General features: G+C 40.4%; 1 protein-coding gene across 3 annotated transcripts in view; it reads left to right on the forward strand.

The window, feature by feature from the left end:
- EPM2A (EPM2A glucan phosphatase, laforin) overlaps window positions 1-17,690 on the forward strand; it is a 79,811-nt gene that overhangs the window by 15,990 nt on the left and 46,131 nt on the right. For all 3 annotated transcript variants that reach the window (XR_005064813.1, XM_037034770.1, XM_037034769.1), the window contains exon 2: window positions 13,985-14,159. Coding sequence is in view for 2 of the 3 variants with exons in the window: in XM_037034770.1 (XP_036890665.1) it covers window positions 13,985-14,159 (175 nt within the window). In the remaining variant the exon portion in view is untranslated. The remainder of the gene's footprint in view (window positions 1-13,984; window positions 14,160-17,690) is intronic.

Consider the following 17,690-nt stretch of genomic DNA (forward strand, 5'->3'; position numbering starts at 1 on the left):
ACAGTAGTTAAGAGTTGTCCGTAAGTTGTTACTGAACACTACCCGTAGGTCCTGTGTTTAGTCTTTTAAATGGATTAACGAGGTGAATTCACTCACAGTTCTATAAGGCAGATAGCCGTACTATGATCTTTTTCTCACAAATGAGAAAACAGAGGAACGTGTTCCTTTCTCACTACCATTTATTTACAAGCAGTAAATAGAATAACCTGGTCTGGAGTCTGAGTCTGTGTCCAGCCAGTGCACTTCACCGCTGTAATATACTGCCTTTCAGGAGAAGAGAATTATAGAACCAGCAGAGGACAGATTCAACAGAGAGTGGTCACTATCATTAAATGCTGCAGGCAGGTCAGGAAACAAGAAAAACGAACCTGACAGGTAGGAGATGAGTTCATTTCAAGGTTGTTTTTTTCCCCCCCAGTGGAGCGTTGAGGGCAGATGCCAAATTGTAGTGCACTGAAGAATGAATAGAGAAGTGAGGTTGTTCAGTGAGCACGGGGCAGTTAGAGGAAAGATGAGGTTATGAGACGTGACGGCAGGGCACGGACTGCGGGAAGACTAGACGCGGAGGGGTGTGCGGGGCGGGGGGGCGGGGGGTGGTGCGCGCGGAGGTTTACGGCCCAGAAGAGGCGAGATGCTGCGTTATGGCGAAGAGGCTATAGAACCTGGAAGCAAGTGCTAGACTAATGACTTCTGTCTCTCTCTCTGGCTAATTTTTAACTTTTTGAAAGTCCATTACAATTAAAATGCCTTTTGTTTTACGGTTGTTTTTCTTAAAAATAATTTACAGTGCACAGTTTAGTACGTTGGGTACTTTTATCAGGAGAAACGTGGTCTGGCTTCCAAAGTGGTTGGCCGGAGAACGACGACGTGCGCAGACCTAGCCCAGCTGCCACCGGCGGCCTGATTAGCGCTTGTTTCTCCCCACTTGCCTGGCTGGTCCTGATTTGCTTTCCTAGAGGTGGGTGAATCCTTACTGCTCTAGCTAGTGCGGTGATCTTACTCCTGGGCTGGCGGTCGGTCTAAGGACGTCTGGGTCACTTAGTTCTGGCTAACGAAACGTAAGAAATCTTTTTTGGGGGGGGCTCCCAGAAAGTTCTCACTTTTCTCATGAACAGGAACAGAGGCTCTGCCCTCCACCCTTCCTCACGGCTGGGACTCCAGACGTGACGCCTAGAGGTTACCCTCTGAGTGTGAGGGGACCCTGCCAACAAAGGCAAGGTGTGAAGGGTGGCAAAGCCACCCTTTTTACAGAACACACGAATAACCATCTCTGCACCGTCTCCAGCTTGGTGCTACCTGACTTTGCACCTTTCGTTATGCGAGAGATACACCTGTATTTATTAAATCACCGTGAGCATTTCTGTTGCTTGCAACCAGACATAATCCTCAGAGAAGCAAAATTCTTCTTCAGATCTTATACATGTGTAGCTTATGGCTATGGTACATTTTAAGATAATCTCCTTAATTGACCCTCATTATTGTTACAGCCTATGATGTCTCATTAAAAGTGTACAAAACAATCTATCTTATCAATTCCTTAAAGAATTCATCTTTAGAAGTTTTGCTTGGCCACTCTGTTCTCTCCATCAGCCGGACGTTTCTGGTTTCTTCCCAGTGACTGGAGCAGCGCCTACGTGGCGCTCACGTGAGGTGGGTCCCTGTGATGGCGATAAAATGCTTTCGTCATGGAAGACACCGAAGCGCTGAGCCACCCAGGACGTACTTGACATCACTGGTAGACCGGCTCAAAGGAGTATTATGTTAAACAATTTAGCCCACATTTCCACAAATCTTAATAGAAGAGAGATTTCACACCAAAACATTTACTTACTTTAAAAAATACTGATTGATTTGAGAGAGGGAGAGAGAGAGATTGATCAGTTTGTTTTTCCACTTAATCATTAGTTGATTCTTGTATGTGCCCTGCAACCTTGGTTTATGGGACCAAGGCTGTAGCCAGTTGAGGGCCTTACTGTGAAACTGCTAACCTGCATGTCTGCTGGGGTAGTCAGGGGCAGTGTAAAATAATCCTCAATGTTCTTCAGAGTTTCCTGGGATGAATATGATTTTTCTGTGTTGTTTGGATCTACTGTATTTTGCTGTGTATAATGTGCACTTTTTTACCCAAATTTGTGAGGGAAAAATGAGGATGCACGTTATACATGGGTAATACTAATTCTGTATCTATATAAATGTGTTTAANAGAGAGAGAGATCGATCAGTTTGTTTTTCCACTTAATCATGCATTCATTAGTTGATTCTTGTATGTGCCCTGCAACCTTGGTTTATGGGACCAAGGCTGTAGCCAGTTGAGGGCCTTACTGTGAAACTGCTAACCTGCATGTCTGCCGGGGTAGTCAGGGGCAGTGTAAAATAATCCTCAATGTTCTTCAGAGTTTCCTGGGATGAATATGATTTTTCTGTGTTGTTTGGATCTACTGTATTTTGCTGTGTATAATGTGCACTTTTTTACCCAAATTTGTGAGGGAAAAATGAGGATGCACGTTATACATGGGTAATACTAATTCTGTATCTATATAAATGTGTTTAATTCTTTTATTTATGCTTCTATGTTAAAAATATAACTCTACAAAGCAATAACAATATCTGTATGCAAAATAATATCCTGGAACACAATAATCAGTTTTGTTTCTAAATAAAAATAAATGAGAAATTGAATTAAAAAGGTAAAATGGAAGATTTTTTCCCTGAAAGTTTGGGCCAAAAATGTGGGTGTTCATTACACATGGGAACGCATTAAACATGGCAAAATGTGGTCAATGTTGGAGGCTCTTGAGGTGTGTTTCCCAGGGAAGGGGTGGCCTTCTGCCTCAGTGTTATTTGACAGGAAATCCACAGGGACAGGTGACCTGGGAGCTTTCACCTTGAGAGTCAAGGTGTATCAAATGAAGTAGTGAAGTCTGATTAGAGGAATTTGTTTGTATCGTGAGGCTAATTCTCATATAGGTACTTCATCTGTTTTTATAGTGGAACTTGGATTTGTGTTCGGATGATGAAACACAATGAAATTTCTAGTCAATTCTGAGACTGCTATGGGGAGAAAAAATGATTTCTCAATTTAAGAATAACAGTCTAGACACTACTATAAAAATTAAGTGACAATATCAACATTAAAATTATTAGAGCAGTTAAATAAGATTTTCAGAACACACGAATAACCATCTCTGCAAGGAACACAGAAAGGAAATGTGGTATCTGGCAAAGACATCCAAGTATGCAGAGATGGAGCGTTTAAATACGCCGATCTTCCTGTTTAATCCCTTCAGGCCTGGCGTAATTAGCGGCCAGACGATGTGATCATTTCAAATCAGGTGGTCAAATCTTTGGCCTCACTCTACATGGTCACACTGAATGAATTATTAATAATTCAGTCTTAGTGCTTTGAGTCAAGACTGCTAAGAACAATCTAAGTTTCAGATTTTCTCTACAAATCATAGATGAAGGAGAGCTCTTTTAGTGTATTCAATTTTAAGTGGAAGCATAATTGCCTGGTAACGCCATCCATCGTTTGGAGTGTTTTTAAAGAGAAGCTTCAGTCTTTGAGATGCTTCCCATGAGTCACTAATTAATGTAAATCTTCTTCATTTTAAAAAAAATCTGACGGCTTAAATAATGGTTAGAGAAGTGGCAATTCCGTTCTCTCCTTTCCCAATCTGTGAATCTAGTTGTTTTACAGGGCTTGCTTTAGAATTTGTAAATTATGTAGATTACCTACGAGTTCATAATATGATGTCACTCTACCCACAGAAATAAACGTATTTGTTGTTGTTGTTATCTATTTCCTGCTTTGACTCAGATTCCTACATTGTTGTGCTGTTTGTTATGTATCTAAAACATACCCTGTTGTCAATCACAGCTTGAGGCCCCTCCCGTCCAGCACAAACCCCGCCTCAGTAACTCTGACTCGCACAAATACAGCCGTCCTCATTGTCAGTTGTCTACGATTGTGTGCAAACTGCAAATCTGTCAGTTTTCTTTCCAAGGGAGCTGATTGCTTCTGAAAATATATCTCCATATAGCATTGCACATTAAAAATGGCATTGAAGGTGAAGCCTATTTGCAATCTTTGAGTAATCTGTTAGTGTATTGGTGTCTTGCCATATAGTTTTAAAGTTATATTCATCATTTAGTTTAGTTTTGTTTAATTCACTAGTTGATTTGTGTCACCTTTGTCTAAACAACAGTGGTCCATTCATCGTTGGAATCAGGTTTTAAATTTCATCTGAGTATCTCAGTGTACCACAGGACTGGACACAGAGCGATCTCTTAATAGTAGTTGGTTATTAACCAGGTTAAACTCTAGAATATGTCACATATATGAGTATATTAGTCTGCTTGAGCTGCTCTACCAAAATACCATGGACTGGGTAGCTTAAATGGCAGGAATTCATTTTCTCACAGTTCTGGACTGGGGGTCCCAGATCTGGGGGCCAGCAGATTTTGGTTTCCTGGCTTTGCTGATGGCTCTGCTCTCCCTGTGTCTTCTTCACACAGCCTTTCCTGAGTCCCTGCACGGGGAGGGAGAGCTCTGGTGTGTCTTCCCATCCTTTTAAGGCACCAGTCCTTACCGTTCCCACCCTTATGGTCGCCTTTAATCTTCGTTACCTCATTACCTGGAGGCCCTATCTCCAAGCACAGTTACTTTCGGAGTTAGATCTTCAACATGTAAATTTGGGGGGAAACAATTTAGTTTATAAACACTGAGATTATTAGTTTTATAAACTAAATTGTTTTACCAAGTTAGTGTTTATGAACTAAACTGTTTACTAAATTGTTAGTAAGTCCTTTAAGAAAAGAGCGATTGAATTTTCCTTTTCCCGCACGTTTTTCCTAATGTATTTCTTCAGCATAGCTTGTTCTCAGCCTCCAGTTCACCCATATCTGTCTCTAATCATAAACTTTCCCTTCTGATATTTTCTGCTCTGTTTGGTTTGGCAGGTGTTAATGAAGTCTCCTTAAAATTGTTATCCTTAACTGACCAAGGCCCTTCTGGGCATTTTACCTAAAAGATTCCCTCATGGGCCGATCCCCAAGGCGAAACCCCATGAGTAATTCCCGCTGTTCTCCGGTTCTGCACACCTCTTGCTCACCTTGGGGAGGACCCGCCCACTGCACCTGGCTGCTAAACATCTGTCTGAAGGACTTTTGTTCATTATTTCATAGAAGTTGAAGCATGTGTGAATGGTTTTAAGTCTGATTGTGAAGGAGAATAAATGAGGTCCTCATTAGGTCTCCATCACTATCCCCAAACGTAGCTGTTTTCTTGGCTTGCATATTGCAGTTTGTCAAAGTATTCGACCTGACCAGGGTCCACCCCTCCCAAAGAGGCAGTTGGTTGAACAAAAATAATTTTTGTTTTGACCATTAGGACAGAATATCAAAATGCCAAAGAGTTTGTAATAATTGCAGTATATTTGTACAACTTTATGCACCAATAACTTCTGAGGTAATAACAGATGGGGCTGTGAGAGGTCCAATTTGGATGAATTATTAGCTAAAATTAGAGATTAAGGTGTTAGGGTCAGACTTTATGTTCATGTGGTAGAAATAAAAACTGTACAGTAATTAAACTCTAGAGAGGACTGATTAAAATAACATTTGAACAGTAATTAGAATTTTCATTTTAAGTAAAATAGACTATTCAATAGCTATTACTTGTCCAGTATAATTTCAAAACTTCTGACTTTATAAAAAATCATTTTAACCTTAACTTTGCAACCTACAGAACTACTTAAAATAATGCATTAATTCTGATTGTTTTACATTCTGAGGTTTCTTTCTTTTCTGGCTTTAGTCAGAGTTCCAGAAAACAAGCTTTTTACCATATTTACTTACTTGATTTTAACTTACCTAACTTGCTTTTCTTTTTCCCCATTCAGTTTGGGATCTTTGTGATTCTTGATATAATGAGTGACTTTGTGGACACGTGGACATTTTGAGTCTTGTTAATGGGACTCTGGGCCTTATTTACACCTTGTGCTTTCAGTGGATTCCTCTGACCTCACACTTGCAGAAAATCGGGGGTGGCACCTCGTCACCCAGGCTCCCCTCCCAGTCTCCACTGCCAGATGGCGGGATTGGCCTCCTGACTACCGCTGGGTGGGAGTTCCAGCTCTCTGCTAGGCCTCCACTGATGCCTCCCAGGCTGAGAGAGACCCAGGGGCCACATTACTTCTCCCCACATGGCTTCCATGGATGGTGGGGGGTGGCAGGGAAATGAAAGTCCTGACTTTCTAGTGGGCCTCCGTGACCCCCCGTCCATGAGAAGGGGAGAGCATCTTGTTGTTTCTTTGAGGAAGTAGAATTCCTTGGGTCTCCATGGCACCACCAGGGTGGTGCCAAAAGTCTCATCTTCTTTGACATCCTCCTAGGGGGTAGGTGGTTATTACAGCCCAGTGAGGGTGCAAGTCTAGGTTCCCCACTTGGCCTTTGCTTGTGTGTGGGGTCACATTAGTTAAGTGGCGTTTGCCCGGGGTAGAGCAGTTATTGTCTGAAAGCTTTCTGTCTTGCTGCACTTTTTTGTTTTGCTTTGGCTGCTGGGTTTTCTTTTGTCTGTTCTCATTGGTGTTACTTGGTGGCTGGCTTCTTCAGATCTGAGTCTGGGATATATAAAGCAAAGCACATGAATAAACAAACAAACAAACAAACAAACAGCTCAGGGAACCCTGCTGTGCAGCTCCTTGTTTTCAATATCCCTGGGTGGTCTACCTTCTCCTTGCCTCTTGGATTCTCCTTTGTTTGTGTTTATATACAGGGTGGGGCAAAATTAAGTTTATAGTTGTTCATATGGAAAACAATATAATAGTAAATAATAGAAGAATAAACTCTGTTAGCAGGAAGAGTGGGGAAAGGTACATTTACTCCATAGTCACTGTCACCAGAGTATGTCCATGATACAGTCTTTCCTATGAGTCAGCTGGGCACCTGTTTGGCTGGCTGCCTGCTGAGCAGCCCGGTACCAAGTAATAGACAAGAGTCACACACAGTAACTATGCTATTCACTCAGCTTTTATTGAATGCAGGTTCATTCAAAGTAGAACATCAACATACATTAATATCCTACCTGCACTCTAACAGTCTAAGAGAAACATGATACAAACACAGTAATCAGTGGGGAGTCACGAGCCCGAGCCCCAGAGTCTCAGTCTGCAGGTCGGGGAGACAGCACGGTGGGTACAGGAGTCGTCACTGCCTTGCATGGGCAGCCCTCCGGAGCCAGTTGGGCAACAGGGCAGACAAGGTCCTCAGTCCAGCAGGGCAGAGGCTCCAGCGGCCAGTGCCAAGGGAGATCAGGGTGGCGTGGAGCAGCGCTTTGGGGTGTGGAGCTCAGCTGTCTCCGCAGTGGTCTGGAGGCTGCCTCAGTTATACCTTGAAAGTGGTGCAGTGCACCCTTCTGGGTCTCTTGATAAATGTCTTGGCACCCCTGATGCCAGGTGGGGAATTTGCCCAAGAGTCTACCTATGGGTGGTCCTGCTTTGCAAGCAAGGCTGTTCTGATCATGTGTGAAGATATTTCAGGTGTGTCTCCTTGCCAGGTGTGTCTCCTCTGAACTAGGCAGGTTGCCTCTTGAATGAAAGTGTCATGGCTGACTGGTTGACATGGGTGACTCTACTTTGTTTTATATACTTTATGCCAGTGGCATCAAACTCATTTTCACCAAGGGCCACATCAGCCTTGTGGTTGCCTTCAGAGGGCCCAATGTAATTTTAGGACTGTATAAATGTAACTACTCCTTAACCGTTAAGGAGCTGAACTTACATTCGGCCCTTTGAAGGCAACTGCGAGGCTGATGTAGCCCCCAGTGAAAACGAGTTTGACACCCCTGGCATATAGTATGCTATCTTGACCAGACCAGTGCCATTTTATTGGTCTTGTTCTCCACACTCACTGATTCAAAAGTCCTCAAAAACAAGATTTATTTTATTGTTCACTTTTGCTATTTTTAAAAGCTAAATTCAAAAGACAATGACTAACCCTGTAAAAACACTATAGAATCAACTTGTATGACTCAAGTTATTATATATGAAAGATCCCTTTTAAAGTTACCTAAAGTGTGTGTATAAAAATAAGTGACTAAAGAGATCAATTCTAGGGATGAAGAGTTCTTAGGAAGTTGATGTTCCATTAATGATTTATCTTGAACGTTATAATTTGTATATATTTGAGGTCCTGAATAATTATACTTACTTAAGTTGTATCATTTAAGTTGTTATAAATTTAGTTCCATCCATGCTGTTGTAAAGGGTAGTGTTGCATCCACCAACCGGGAGAACAAATGTCGGAGACTTTCAGGGTTTCAAAGATGTTACTTTATTGGCCAAGTTTAACCTGCGCAGGGGCGAACTCTCAAAGCGTCTGGAGACACGGTGCCCGCAGGGGCTGCAAACGAGAGTTGCGCCCAGCACTTACAGCTAAGTCCTTATATAGAGGCAAGCAAGCAAGCCTTGCACAGAAGCAGATGTGGCGGTTAGCTGTTGGCTTAGTCATCTGGGTGAACAGGGGTCTGACTCAACTGAAAGGAAAATTTTGAAACTAGACAGATGGCAATCAACTTACAGGATGTTTGCTAGGGACGCAGGCTCCTTGGGACTGAGACTATTTTTCTTGTTCCCAACAGGTAGGAGCTCCTTCTATCTCTCTGCTGTGTCCATTGTGTAATGTACCATAGTTTTTTTGATCCACTCATTTGCTGAAGAGCATTATGCTAAGTGACATAAACCAGGCGATGAGGAACAAACACCGGATGATCTCACCTTTAACTGGAACATAATCAACAAAAGGAAAAAGCAAATGAAATATAACAGGAGTCATTGAAAATAAGAATAATCTAGTAACAGCCAGAGGGGAGTGGGGAGGGGACAGAGGGGAGAAAGATTTTCAGGAACTATACAATAAAGGACACAAAGACAAAAAAAAGGGGGAGGGTGGAGGAAAGGGAGGGAGGGGAGTTTGGAGGGAGTGGGAGGGGGGCATGGGTTCTAGAAAAAAATGCTTTTCTTCTCAGTCAACATTGGGTTTCTTTGTGATTCATCTGTATCCTTGTTTCAGTTGCCATTTCCATTCAGGTGAGTCATACATTTATTTTCCTAGTCCAGATCTCTAGTCTGAGTGTCAAATGGGCAACTCAGACCGTGTATTTGACATCCCCTCTGGCTGTCCAAAGAACACTCCGAGCCCAGCATGCCAAGCCAGACTAATGAGCTTCCTTTCCAACCATTTCCAGATTTCACATCTCAGTGAATGAAGCTGCTATATATTGAGTTATACTCCCTAGAAGCATATTGATTCCCTTTCTTCTTCACCTCCTACATTTAATGAATCACCAAGCTGTATGGCTTTTTCCTCGTGAGTCTTCCCACTCCTTTCCGTTTCTACCTCCAGGCTTCCGTGATCTCCCATGGATTTCCTGCTTCCAGTCTCATTGCTCTTGAATTAATGTTTTACTCTGTAACCTCAGAGAGATCTTTACAAAGTACAAATTTGGCCATGTCACTTGCCTGCTTAAAGTATCTCAGTTGTTTAATTGCTTTTATGGTAAATACCTAAATCCTTAACATGAATGATCATGGTGCTTGCCATATAGTGGGCACTCACATATCTGTGTAGGTAAACTTGCATAGGTTACAGTATTCATTATTAAAATAGTATTGCCACACATATATCTCTGTATGTGCCCTCCTTTACTCTTGTTAATCTTTCCTTTAGATGTATTTCTAGAAGTGGGGTTGCCGTATAGTTTAGTTTTCATGGATGAAATATCAGGGTTGATAAAGCAGCTGGTGTAGTGTCATGTGGCTATGAAGAGCAAAAGAGGAGTCTGATCCAGGAAGATAAGTGACGAGTTATAAAGGCGGCCATCCTGTACCTTCTGTCTGATGGAGGGGAATTTTATCCTTAAAGAATTGCCCAATGACTTCAGGATTTTTTTGAGATTTTATGCCAAATAGCTTTAGATTATATGTTTTACAAGGCAGAGCAAAGGAAAAATGAGTCAAAATTTTACATTCATAACAGATGTGACTTATTCCTATTTTTATTTTGCTTATCTTTTATTAATGACAATTATGGAAATTAGGTAATCTAAAGAAAAGATAGTTTGAAATGAGGTGGTGACACGAGAATTGCTAATGAAAGTAATGTATGATGTATATTTCATAGAAGTAAAGTGTTGTTGATACTGGGTAGATAGTATTTTCAGGGACGCATTCTCCCATTTCTGCCTCTTTGGCTCCACTCCCTGGAAAGAGGATGGTTGGTGAGATGTTTGTGAGAAAGGCAAAAACAGCGTGAAGGTATGAGATTTTGGAAAGGTGGGGACTAGGGGCATTAGGTTACCACCAGCTCTGCTCTTACTAGTTCTGTGATCTTGGACAAACTAGTTAATCTCTGTGATTCTTAGTTTCCCATCTGAAAATGATACTAACTACTGATTTACATAGCCAACTACATTGGATATGATCGTTTTTTTATTATTTAATAATATATTCATTTTGAAAATCTGTTTATTTTTGACCTGAAACAGAAATACTTTATAGCTGATTTTACTTTATCTATTTTTAATTTTATTTTTTACTTTAAAACAGTTTTATTGTTTATGCTCTTATAGTTGCTACAAAATTTCCCCCTTTGTCCCCCTCCATCCAGCCCTTCCACCCCCTCAGGCAATCCTCGCCTCCTTGTCCACGTCCGTGGGTCCTGCATACATGTTCTTTGTCTACTCTCTTCCCTGTGCTGTACTTTACGTCCCCATGATCATTCTTTAACTATCAATTTGTACTTCTTAATCCCTTCACCTTTTTCCTGAAACCCATTCACATGGCTACCATTAAAATGTTCTCTGTATCTATGATTCTGTTTCTGTTCTGCTTGTTTATTTATTTTTTAGTTTCAGTTGTTGATAGATATGTATTTACTGCCATTTTCTGTTAATATTTTTTTATCTTTTTCTTCTTTTGCTTAAAGAAGACCCTTTAACATTTTATTTACTACTGGCTTAGTAATGATGAACTCTGTTGGCTTTTTCTTGTCTGGGTAGCCCTTTATCTGTCCTTAGATTCTAAATAATATTTTACTGGGAAGAGTGTTCTTGGTTGTAGGTCCTTGTTTTTCATCACTCTGAGTATTTCTTGCCAGTCCCTTCTAGCCTATACAGTTTCTTTCGAGAAATCAGCTGACTGTCTTATGGAGGCTGTCTTGTATGTTTTTGAGATTCTCTCTTTGTATTTAACCTTTGACATTTAATTATGATGTGTCTTGGAGTGGGCCTCTTTGGGTCCATTTTGTTTGGTACTCTCTGTGCTTCCTGGACTTGTATGTCTATTTCCTTCACCAAATTAGGGAAGTTTTTTTTCATTATTTTTTCAGATAGGTTTCCAATTTCTTGCTTTTCCTTTTATCCTCTGGCCTCCCTATGATGTGAATGTTGGTATGCTTGAAGTTGTCCCAGAGGCTCATTATACTATCCTCATTTATTTAAATTCTTTTTTTTCTTTCTGTTCTGATTGATCATTTTTTTTGCTTCCTTATGTTCCAAATTGCTGATTTGATTCTCAGCTTCATCTACTCTATTGTTTATACATTATAAATTGTTATTTATTTCAATTAGTGTACTCTTCATTTCTGACTGGGTATTTTTTCTGACTGTTGAAGTCATCACTTGTAGGGGACCGGTTTGTTTTGGTCTGGCGAATGTGATTCAGCTCTGTATGGAAAACCTATAGAAGTGAAGTGGTGGGCAGGAGCCAGACTTTCAAACTGAGTTTTTCCATGGGAATCAGGCCTAGAAACCACATACAGACTATTATGGCTTGTTCTTGCTAAAACTCCATCACCCTGTTCTAAAACAACAAATGTGTATTGTCTATCTTCCAGGTAATTTCCAAAACCTGTGTGAATTTGCCCAAGGACAGAGCTAATCAGCTCACTGCCATTCCCCTCTGCATGTTATTTTAATTTCCTTGATTGTACCTAAAATTTAGACAGTAATATTCTATGTAATAGATAGTAAATTCTTCTCTGATGTAAGACCTGAGGAAAACAATAAAAGCCTGTCTAGGCAAGGGTCGGCATGCTCTCCTTTTGAGGGAGTGGCCGAGGCATCCACAGGCACTCTCCCCTTGAGAGAGTAGCCATGCCGTTCCCTTTTTCTCCACAGGATTGTTGTCACCTGTGTATTTATTCTCGTCGTCAGCCACAAGAGGCGGACTCTGCTGGCCAGAGTCCACCACACTGACTAAGTTCCTTGGGCATCCTTATAACCAGTATTTTGAACTCTGCATTTGATAGATTGCTTTTCTTCATTTCGTTTAGTTCTTTTTCTAGAGTTTTGATTTGTTCTTTCACTTGGGCCATGTTTCTTTATCTCCTCATTTTGGCAGCCTCCCTGTGCTTTTATGTATTAGGTAGAGCTACTACATCTCTCAGGCTTGATAGAGGGGCTTAATATAACAGGTATCCTGAAGGCCCAGTGCCACGGCCTCCCCTATCACACAAGCTGGACACTTAAGGTGTGCCCACTCTATGGACTGTGTGCATGCTCCTCTTGTAGTTGAGCCTCGATTGTGTTTGTCATGTCGAAGGTCAGCCACTGCCTGTGTTCTGTTTGGGGTCACAAAACATTAGCTACAAAGCAATCTGCAGATGGCTGCTACTTTGTGCTGGGCTTGGAGGTGCCAGGAGAGGCCAAGCTGTGAACCAAGGATGGCTGCTGTAGTACCAGGCCTGGGGAAACTGAGGAAGAGTTGTGGAGCTTGCCCAAGCCAGATTCAGCTTCTTTGAGAGAATTTAGGAAAATTGGAAGCATGGGCCAAGGCAAGTCATTCAGATGGGAAAACCACTGGAAACAGCTTGTGTGTGCCTGATAGTTGGGTGGGGCAGGGCCACAAGGAATGACCAGAGTAGAGCAAACATTTTAGCCAGGTCGATGGAGTCTCATATATCGCCCCCACCTGGTGGGTCTGTCCGGGGGCGGGGGGGGGGCGCTTAGAAAAGGAACTGGAGCCTCTGCCAGCATTTCTGTCTGTGAGAAAGCTGCCCTCCCCCAGCTCTTGCCCTGATGCCAGGTAATTAATTCCTTTCCTCTCCATATATTTCTGATGCCTTTCAATCTGGTGTACTGGCATTGGATCTCAGAAGGAGTGAGTCTGATTAAGTCTGTGCATTGGCCCTTCAAGAGGAGCCACTTCAGATTCCAGCAGTTTCTGTCTTCCACAGACTCAATCCCTGCTGGTTTCTACGGCCAGAAGTTATAGAGACTTGTCTTCCTGGCACGGGAACCCATGGTTGCAGGGGCTGGTGTGGGCTGGAACCTCTTGCTTCTGAGATATCTCTCCTGACTTTTATCGACCACAAGTAGGTGTGTAACCAGGCTGTTCTGAGTCTCCAACCCTCCTACCAGTCTCCATGTGGTTTCTTCTTTAATTCTGTAGTTGTAGGACTTCCATTCAGTGCAGTTTCCAGTGGTTCTGAATGATAGATGTTCTATAGTTTAGTTGTGATTTTGATATGTTTGTGTGAGGAGGTGAGACATGTCTACCTATACTGTCATCTTGACTGGAAGACCTACTGGTGATTTTAATCATGAATTTGTATACCAGAATGAAAAGTATGTAAGGCAGGAACATTGATTGCTTTAAGAAATGTTTTCAGCAGTTTATCAGGCTGTAAAATAATCCACAAGAGGCTCTTAAGGCACCGAGAAGTACCATGAAATTCTGAAAAAGTTAATGTGCTTTTGGAATTGTCCTTGGGCTCAAAAGAACACAGAACTCTATGACATTCATAACTAACATTTTAGAAATTTCTACTGTTTCTCCCCTCACTCTCCTCTATTTTTTAATATTGCAATGTGTAGATTATGCAGTTTATATTTATTTTCATCTTACTATTAATTGTGTGTCAGTGACTTTGTGACTGTTCAAGGACAACTTTCAGTTGCTCAGTTTCTCATTCCTTCTTGTTCCAGGCAATGGGCCTCACCATGACCGTTGCTGTACTTATAACGAAAACAACTTGGTGGATGGTGTTTACTGTCTCCCGATAGGACACTGGATCGAGGCCACTGGGCACACCAATGAGATGAAACACACAACAGACTTCTATTTTAATATTGCAGGTCACCAAGCCATGCATTACTCAAGGTAAAAATAGTGCCGTGTTTATAAACATAGAAACAGGACCAGGGGTGGCATTAGGGCAGTGGGGGTATTTACTGCGTTTTAAATTGCCATGTCTCCCTTCAGAGGGCTCCCCAGTCCTGCAGTTCTTTGAGGGGACAAATTACAGTGAATCACTGTGTGACCTTTTGTAGTTATAGACGTGAAAGTTCCTGTTAATGAGTTTTTTCATGAAGTTCATACCCTGGTATCCACACATTTAGACCAAACAGTAGTTAAGCAATTTTTGTACTTAGTGAATTAAAAATAAAAACTGGGTGAAAATATCCTGGATCAGCATTTGTGTCTTTTATGCTTCTGACCAAATAAAAATGGGTGTCTTCTTATAAAATTTTGTTCAGATAAACATGGGTGAAAATTTAGACATAAAAGTAGATTGGGTGTAATCATTTGCTCCATTTTTATAACTATATTCACTTTTATATATTTGTTTATTTAATTATTATAGCAGCAATATATGCCTTATTAAAAATTCAAACACAAGGGATGCTAAATGAAAAGTAAGGCTTACTACATTTTCCTTTATTTCCACCCATCAGAAATAGTTATATTTACCCATTTACCATTAGTTTTTCTGGAGGTTAAATTCAAGTCTTAAATAATGTGCATGTACTGTATTTGTTAGTGTAACTGTTTAAAAATAGTTATTGATTCCCCCTATGACGTGAGAAAAATTTAGCTCTTGTAATACTTGTTCTTTTGTCCCATTTCCATTCCTTATCAGACTCATTTTTTAAAATTCTTTTGTTACTTAAATTTATAAAAGTTCTGTTTCTTGACCCATAAATTTTTTTACAGCACCTCTTGGTTTTCTACTGCATAAGATCAGAAATGTATTGCTCTTCTATATCTCTCCACATCTGTTTTTACCAATTAGCTCCTGTTTTAATTACTTTTATATTTCCAGGTTTATAGAATTTACATTTAATTTAGTAAGTATAAATGAAGTAAGTATTTCATATTTTGATGATTTCAATTTTCAAACCAATATCCAACATATAAAATACCATGTGTATGTTATTTAGTGTAGAACATGTGGTGTTTGCACCATAGACAAAGAGATGCATTCTCATGTTCTTGAACACTATATTGCTTTGGATGAGAGAGAGAATTAATACCAACAGGGTGGTGAGGGATGGGAGAGAGAGAGAAAACCACTTCATCCCGGCATTAGCAGATGAACAGCCTTTTTGGATGCACCTTTTAAATAAATTCCTGCTAGATCTTGGTCTTGCAGATGGCTAGCGTGCGGATCAGGAGGAATCAAGTACCTAAGCGTGACTCAGAGTTTTGTGGTCTGAGCAGCTGGATTAATGGGGTTGCTGTTGGCTGAGATGGAGAAGTTGAGGAGATGAAGAATTTAGAATCGGGGTTGAGATAAAAATTCTATTTCAGATATTACCTTTTGAAATGTATGCTAGCTTGCAGAAGGGAAATCAGTTTGATGTGTGAAGCTTTGGGGAGAGGCTGGAAATGGAGAGATAAACAGATGACATTCAAAGTGATGAGAGAAGATAAGACCATTTAGCAACTGAGTGTAATATAGAAAAGAAGTGAAATAGAGGCTCTTGGGGCCACATAATTTAGAGATCAAGGAGGAGGGGATGCAGAGAAAAGATTGAGAAGGAACCCCTTTGAGATGTGTGGACCTCTAATGTGGATGTGCTTATGAGTTACTTTTTATTTATCCTGAACTACATTTGCTGGCGCCTTTTATCTGAAAAGTCATGTCTTAGAGTCTAGGGATTTTCTTCTATTTGATGATTTCTCCCTTTTACTGTCTTTATTCTGCCAATAAAGACACTCCTGAGATGAATGTTAGACTTTATGGATTTATATACTATTCTGGACTTCTAAACAAATTTCACCTTCTAGTTTTATTGCTTTACATTTTTCCAACTCAACAATTTTTTTAAAACTTCTATAATTGAATTCTTAATTTATATGGACTCTGACTTATTCTGTTATTCTCTTCTTGCGTATTAGTTTGTTTTACCTTATGAATGAATATATTCTTTAATCTGTCTTAGAATAGCATTGAAAATGATTTACAAATTCTCATCTCTTACTGGATCTACCTTGTCAGTAGTTTTCATCTGATCTTTTTCTTTTGTGTTGTTAGTTTTTCGAATAGCTGGTTATACTGAATTGTTCATGTTCATTGTTTACCAGTGGTAAACGTGGCTGCCATTAGTAGCCTCTTTACGTGTGAGTGTTGGTGTAAGCGGGGAGCCTGTGGATGGCTCTTGTCTCCCTGTATAGACAGGAAGCAGTCAGTCAGCCTGGGTGCCTGCACCACGCTGCCCCGTATGGAAAGAGGGTGACCCATGTGGGGCGTGCCTGTCACTTTGACAGCCTTTGTTCTTTAAGTAGATGTTTTTAAGGAAGGTATTTCTTCAGCTTCACAGTCAGTATCACAGCTGTATGTGAGGTATGGATCATAGTTCATGTTCTCAACTGTGCAAAAAAAGGTTACACTTCTTTATTTTCTTTAAAGCAATTTAATTTTATACCGAGTCTCTATCCCACTGATTTATTAAGTAATTCAATCTGTTATTATTCTCCTTGAGGATGTAATTATATATTTAATATATAATAAAGATAATAGTATGTGTCTGTGTGTATTATATATTACATATGAATTATGTACCAAGTGTCAATATACATAATCATAATATATAATATGTAATGTAGGATATAGTATTTAATGTATACTAAATAATAGACATGTATAATATAAACCTGTGTCATAGATGCATATGTGATATATAACACACACACACATGTGGGGCAGAATCTCAGGCTCGTCGCAGCTTTGGAGGTAACAGTACTGTTTGTTCCTCTACGTGTTTGTCTCTGCAGCAGAGATAACTGGGGCTTTGGGATAAATAACCATTGTGTATAGTGGACCCGGTGCCATACCTTTGCTTTGAAGGAGCCCCAGTAACCTCCAGTGTTTCACAGTTCAGAGTCCCCAGCTGAAAATCAATTGGGTAATGTGATTTATTTTTAAAATAAAAATCAATTGAGTGATGGAGTTGTTTTGAAAAAAATTCAGATTTGTGGGCCTCGCTAAGTAATCCGGGAATCTTTATTTTCCGATCTGTTCATGTAGTTCTAATGGGCATAAATGTTTGAGAACTTCTGTGATTAGTACACTAATTAATAAATACAGTAATTTAGAATAAAAAGGGGAAGATTTTCAAATACTTCCAGTCATTCCCATCTCACTCCCCTTAGAAATCCCAGACACAATTCATTCTCACTTGAAACTGGGCAAGATAACACTGCTAATTCAGTTCAAAAGAGCTGAAAAGACATTCACATGTGTTATTACTGAATTGAAAACATGTCATTGTTATGTTTGCCATTTTCATCTCATCACATATAAAGCTAAAATAATTTGTGAACATGCCTTAGCTCAGGAGAGAATAGGTTATCTGCGTTTGAGTACCCGTGATGACAGACATATTCAAACTCACCTAAGAGTTTGCA

This window comes from Sturnira hondurensis, unplaced genomic scaffold (assembly GCF_014824575.4).
Source record: "Sturnira hondurensis isolate 20B ecotype Veracruz unplaced genomic scaffold, ASM1482457v3 Scaffold0022201, whole genome shotgun sequence".
NCBI classification, from domain to species: Eukaryota; Metazoa; Chordata; class Mammalia; order Chiroptera; family Phyllostomidae; genus Sturnira; species Sturnira hondurensis.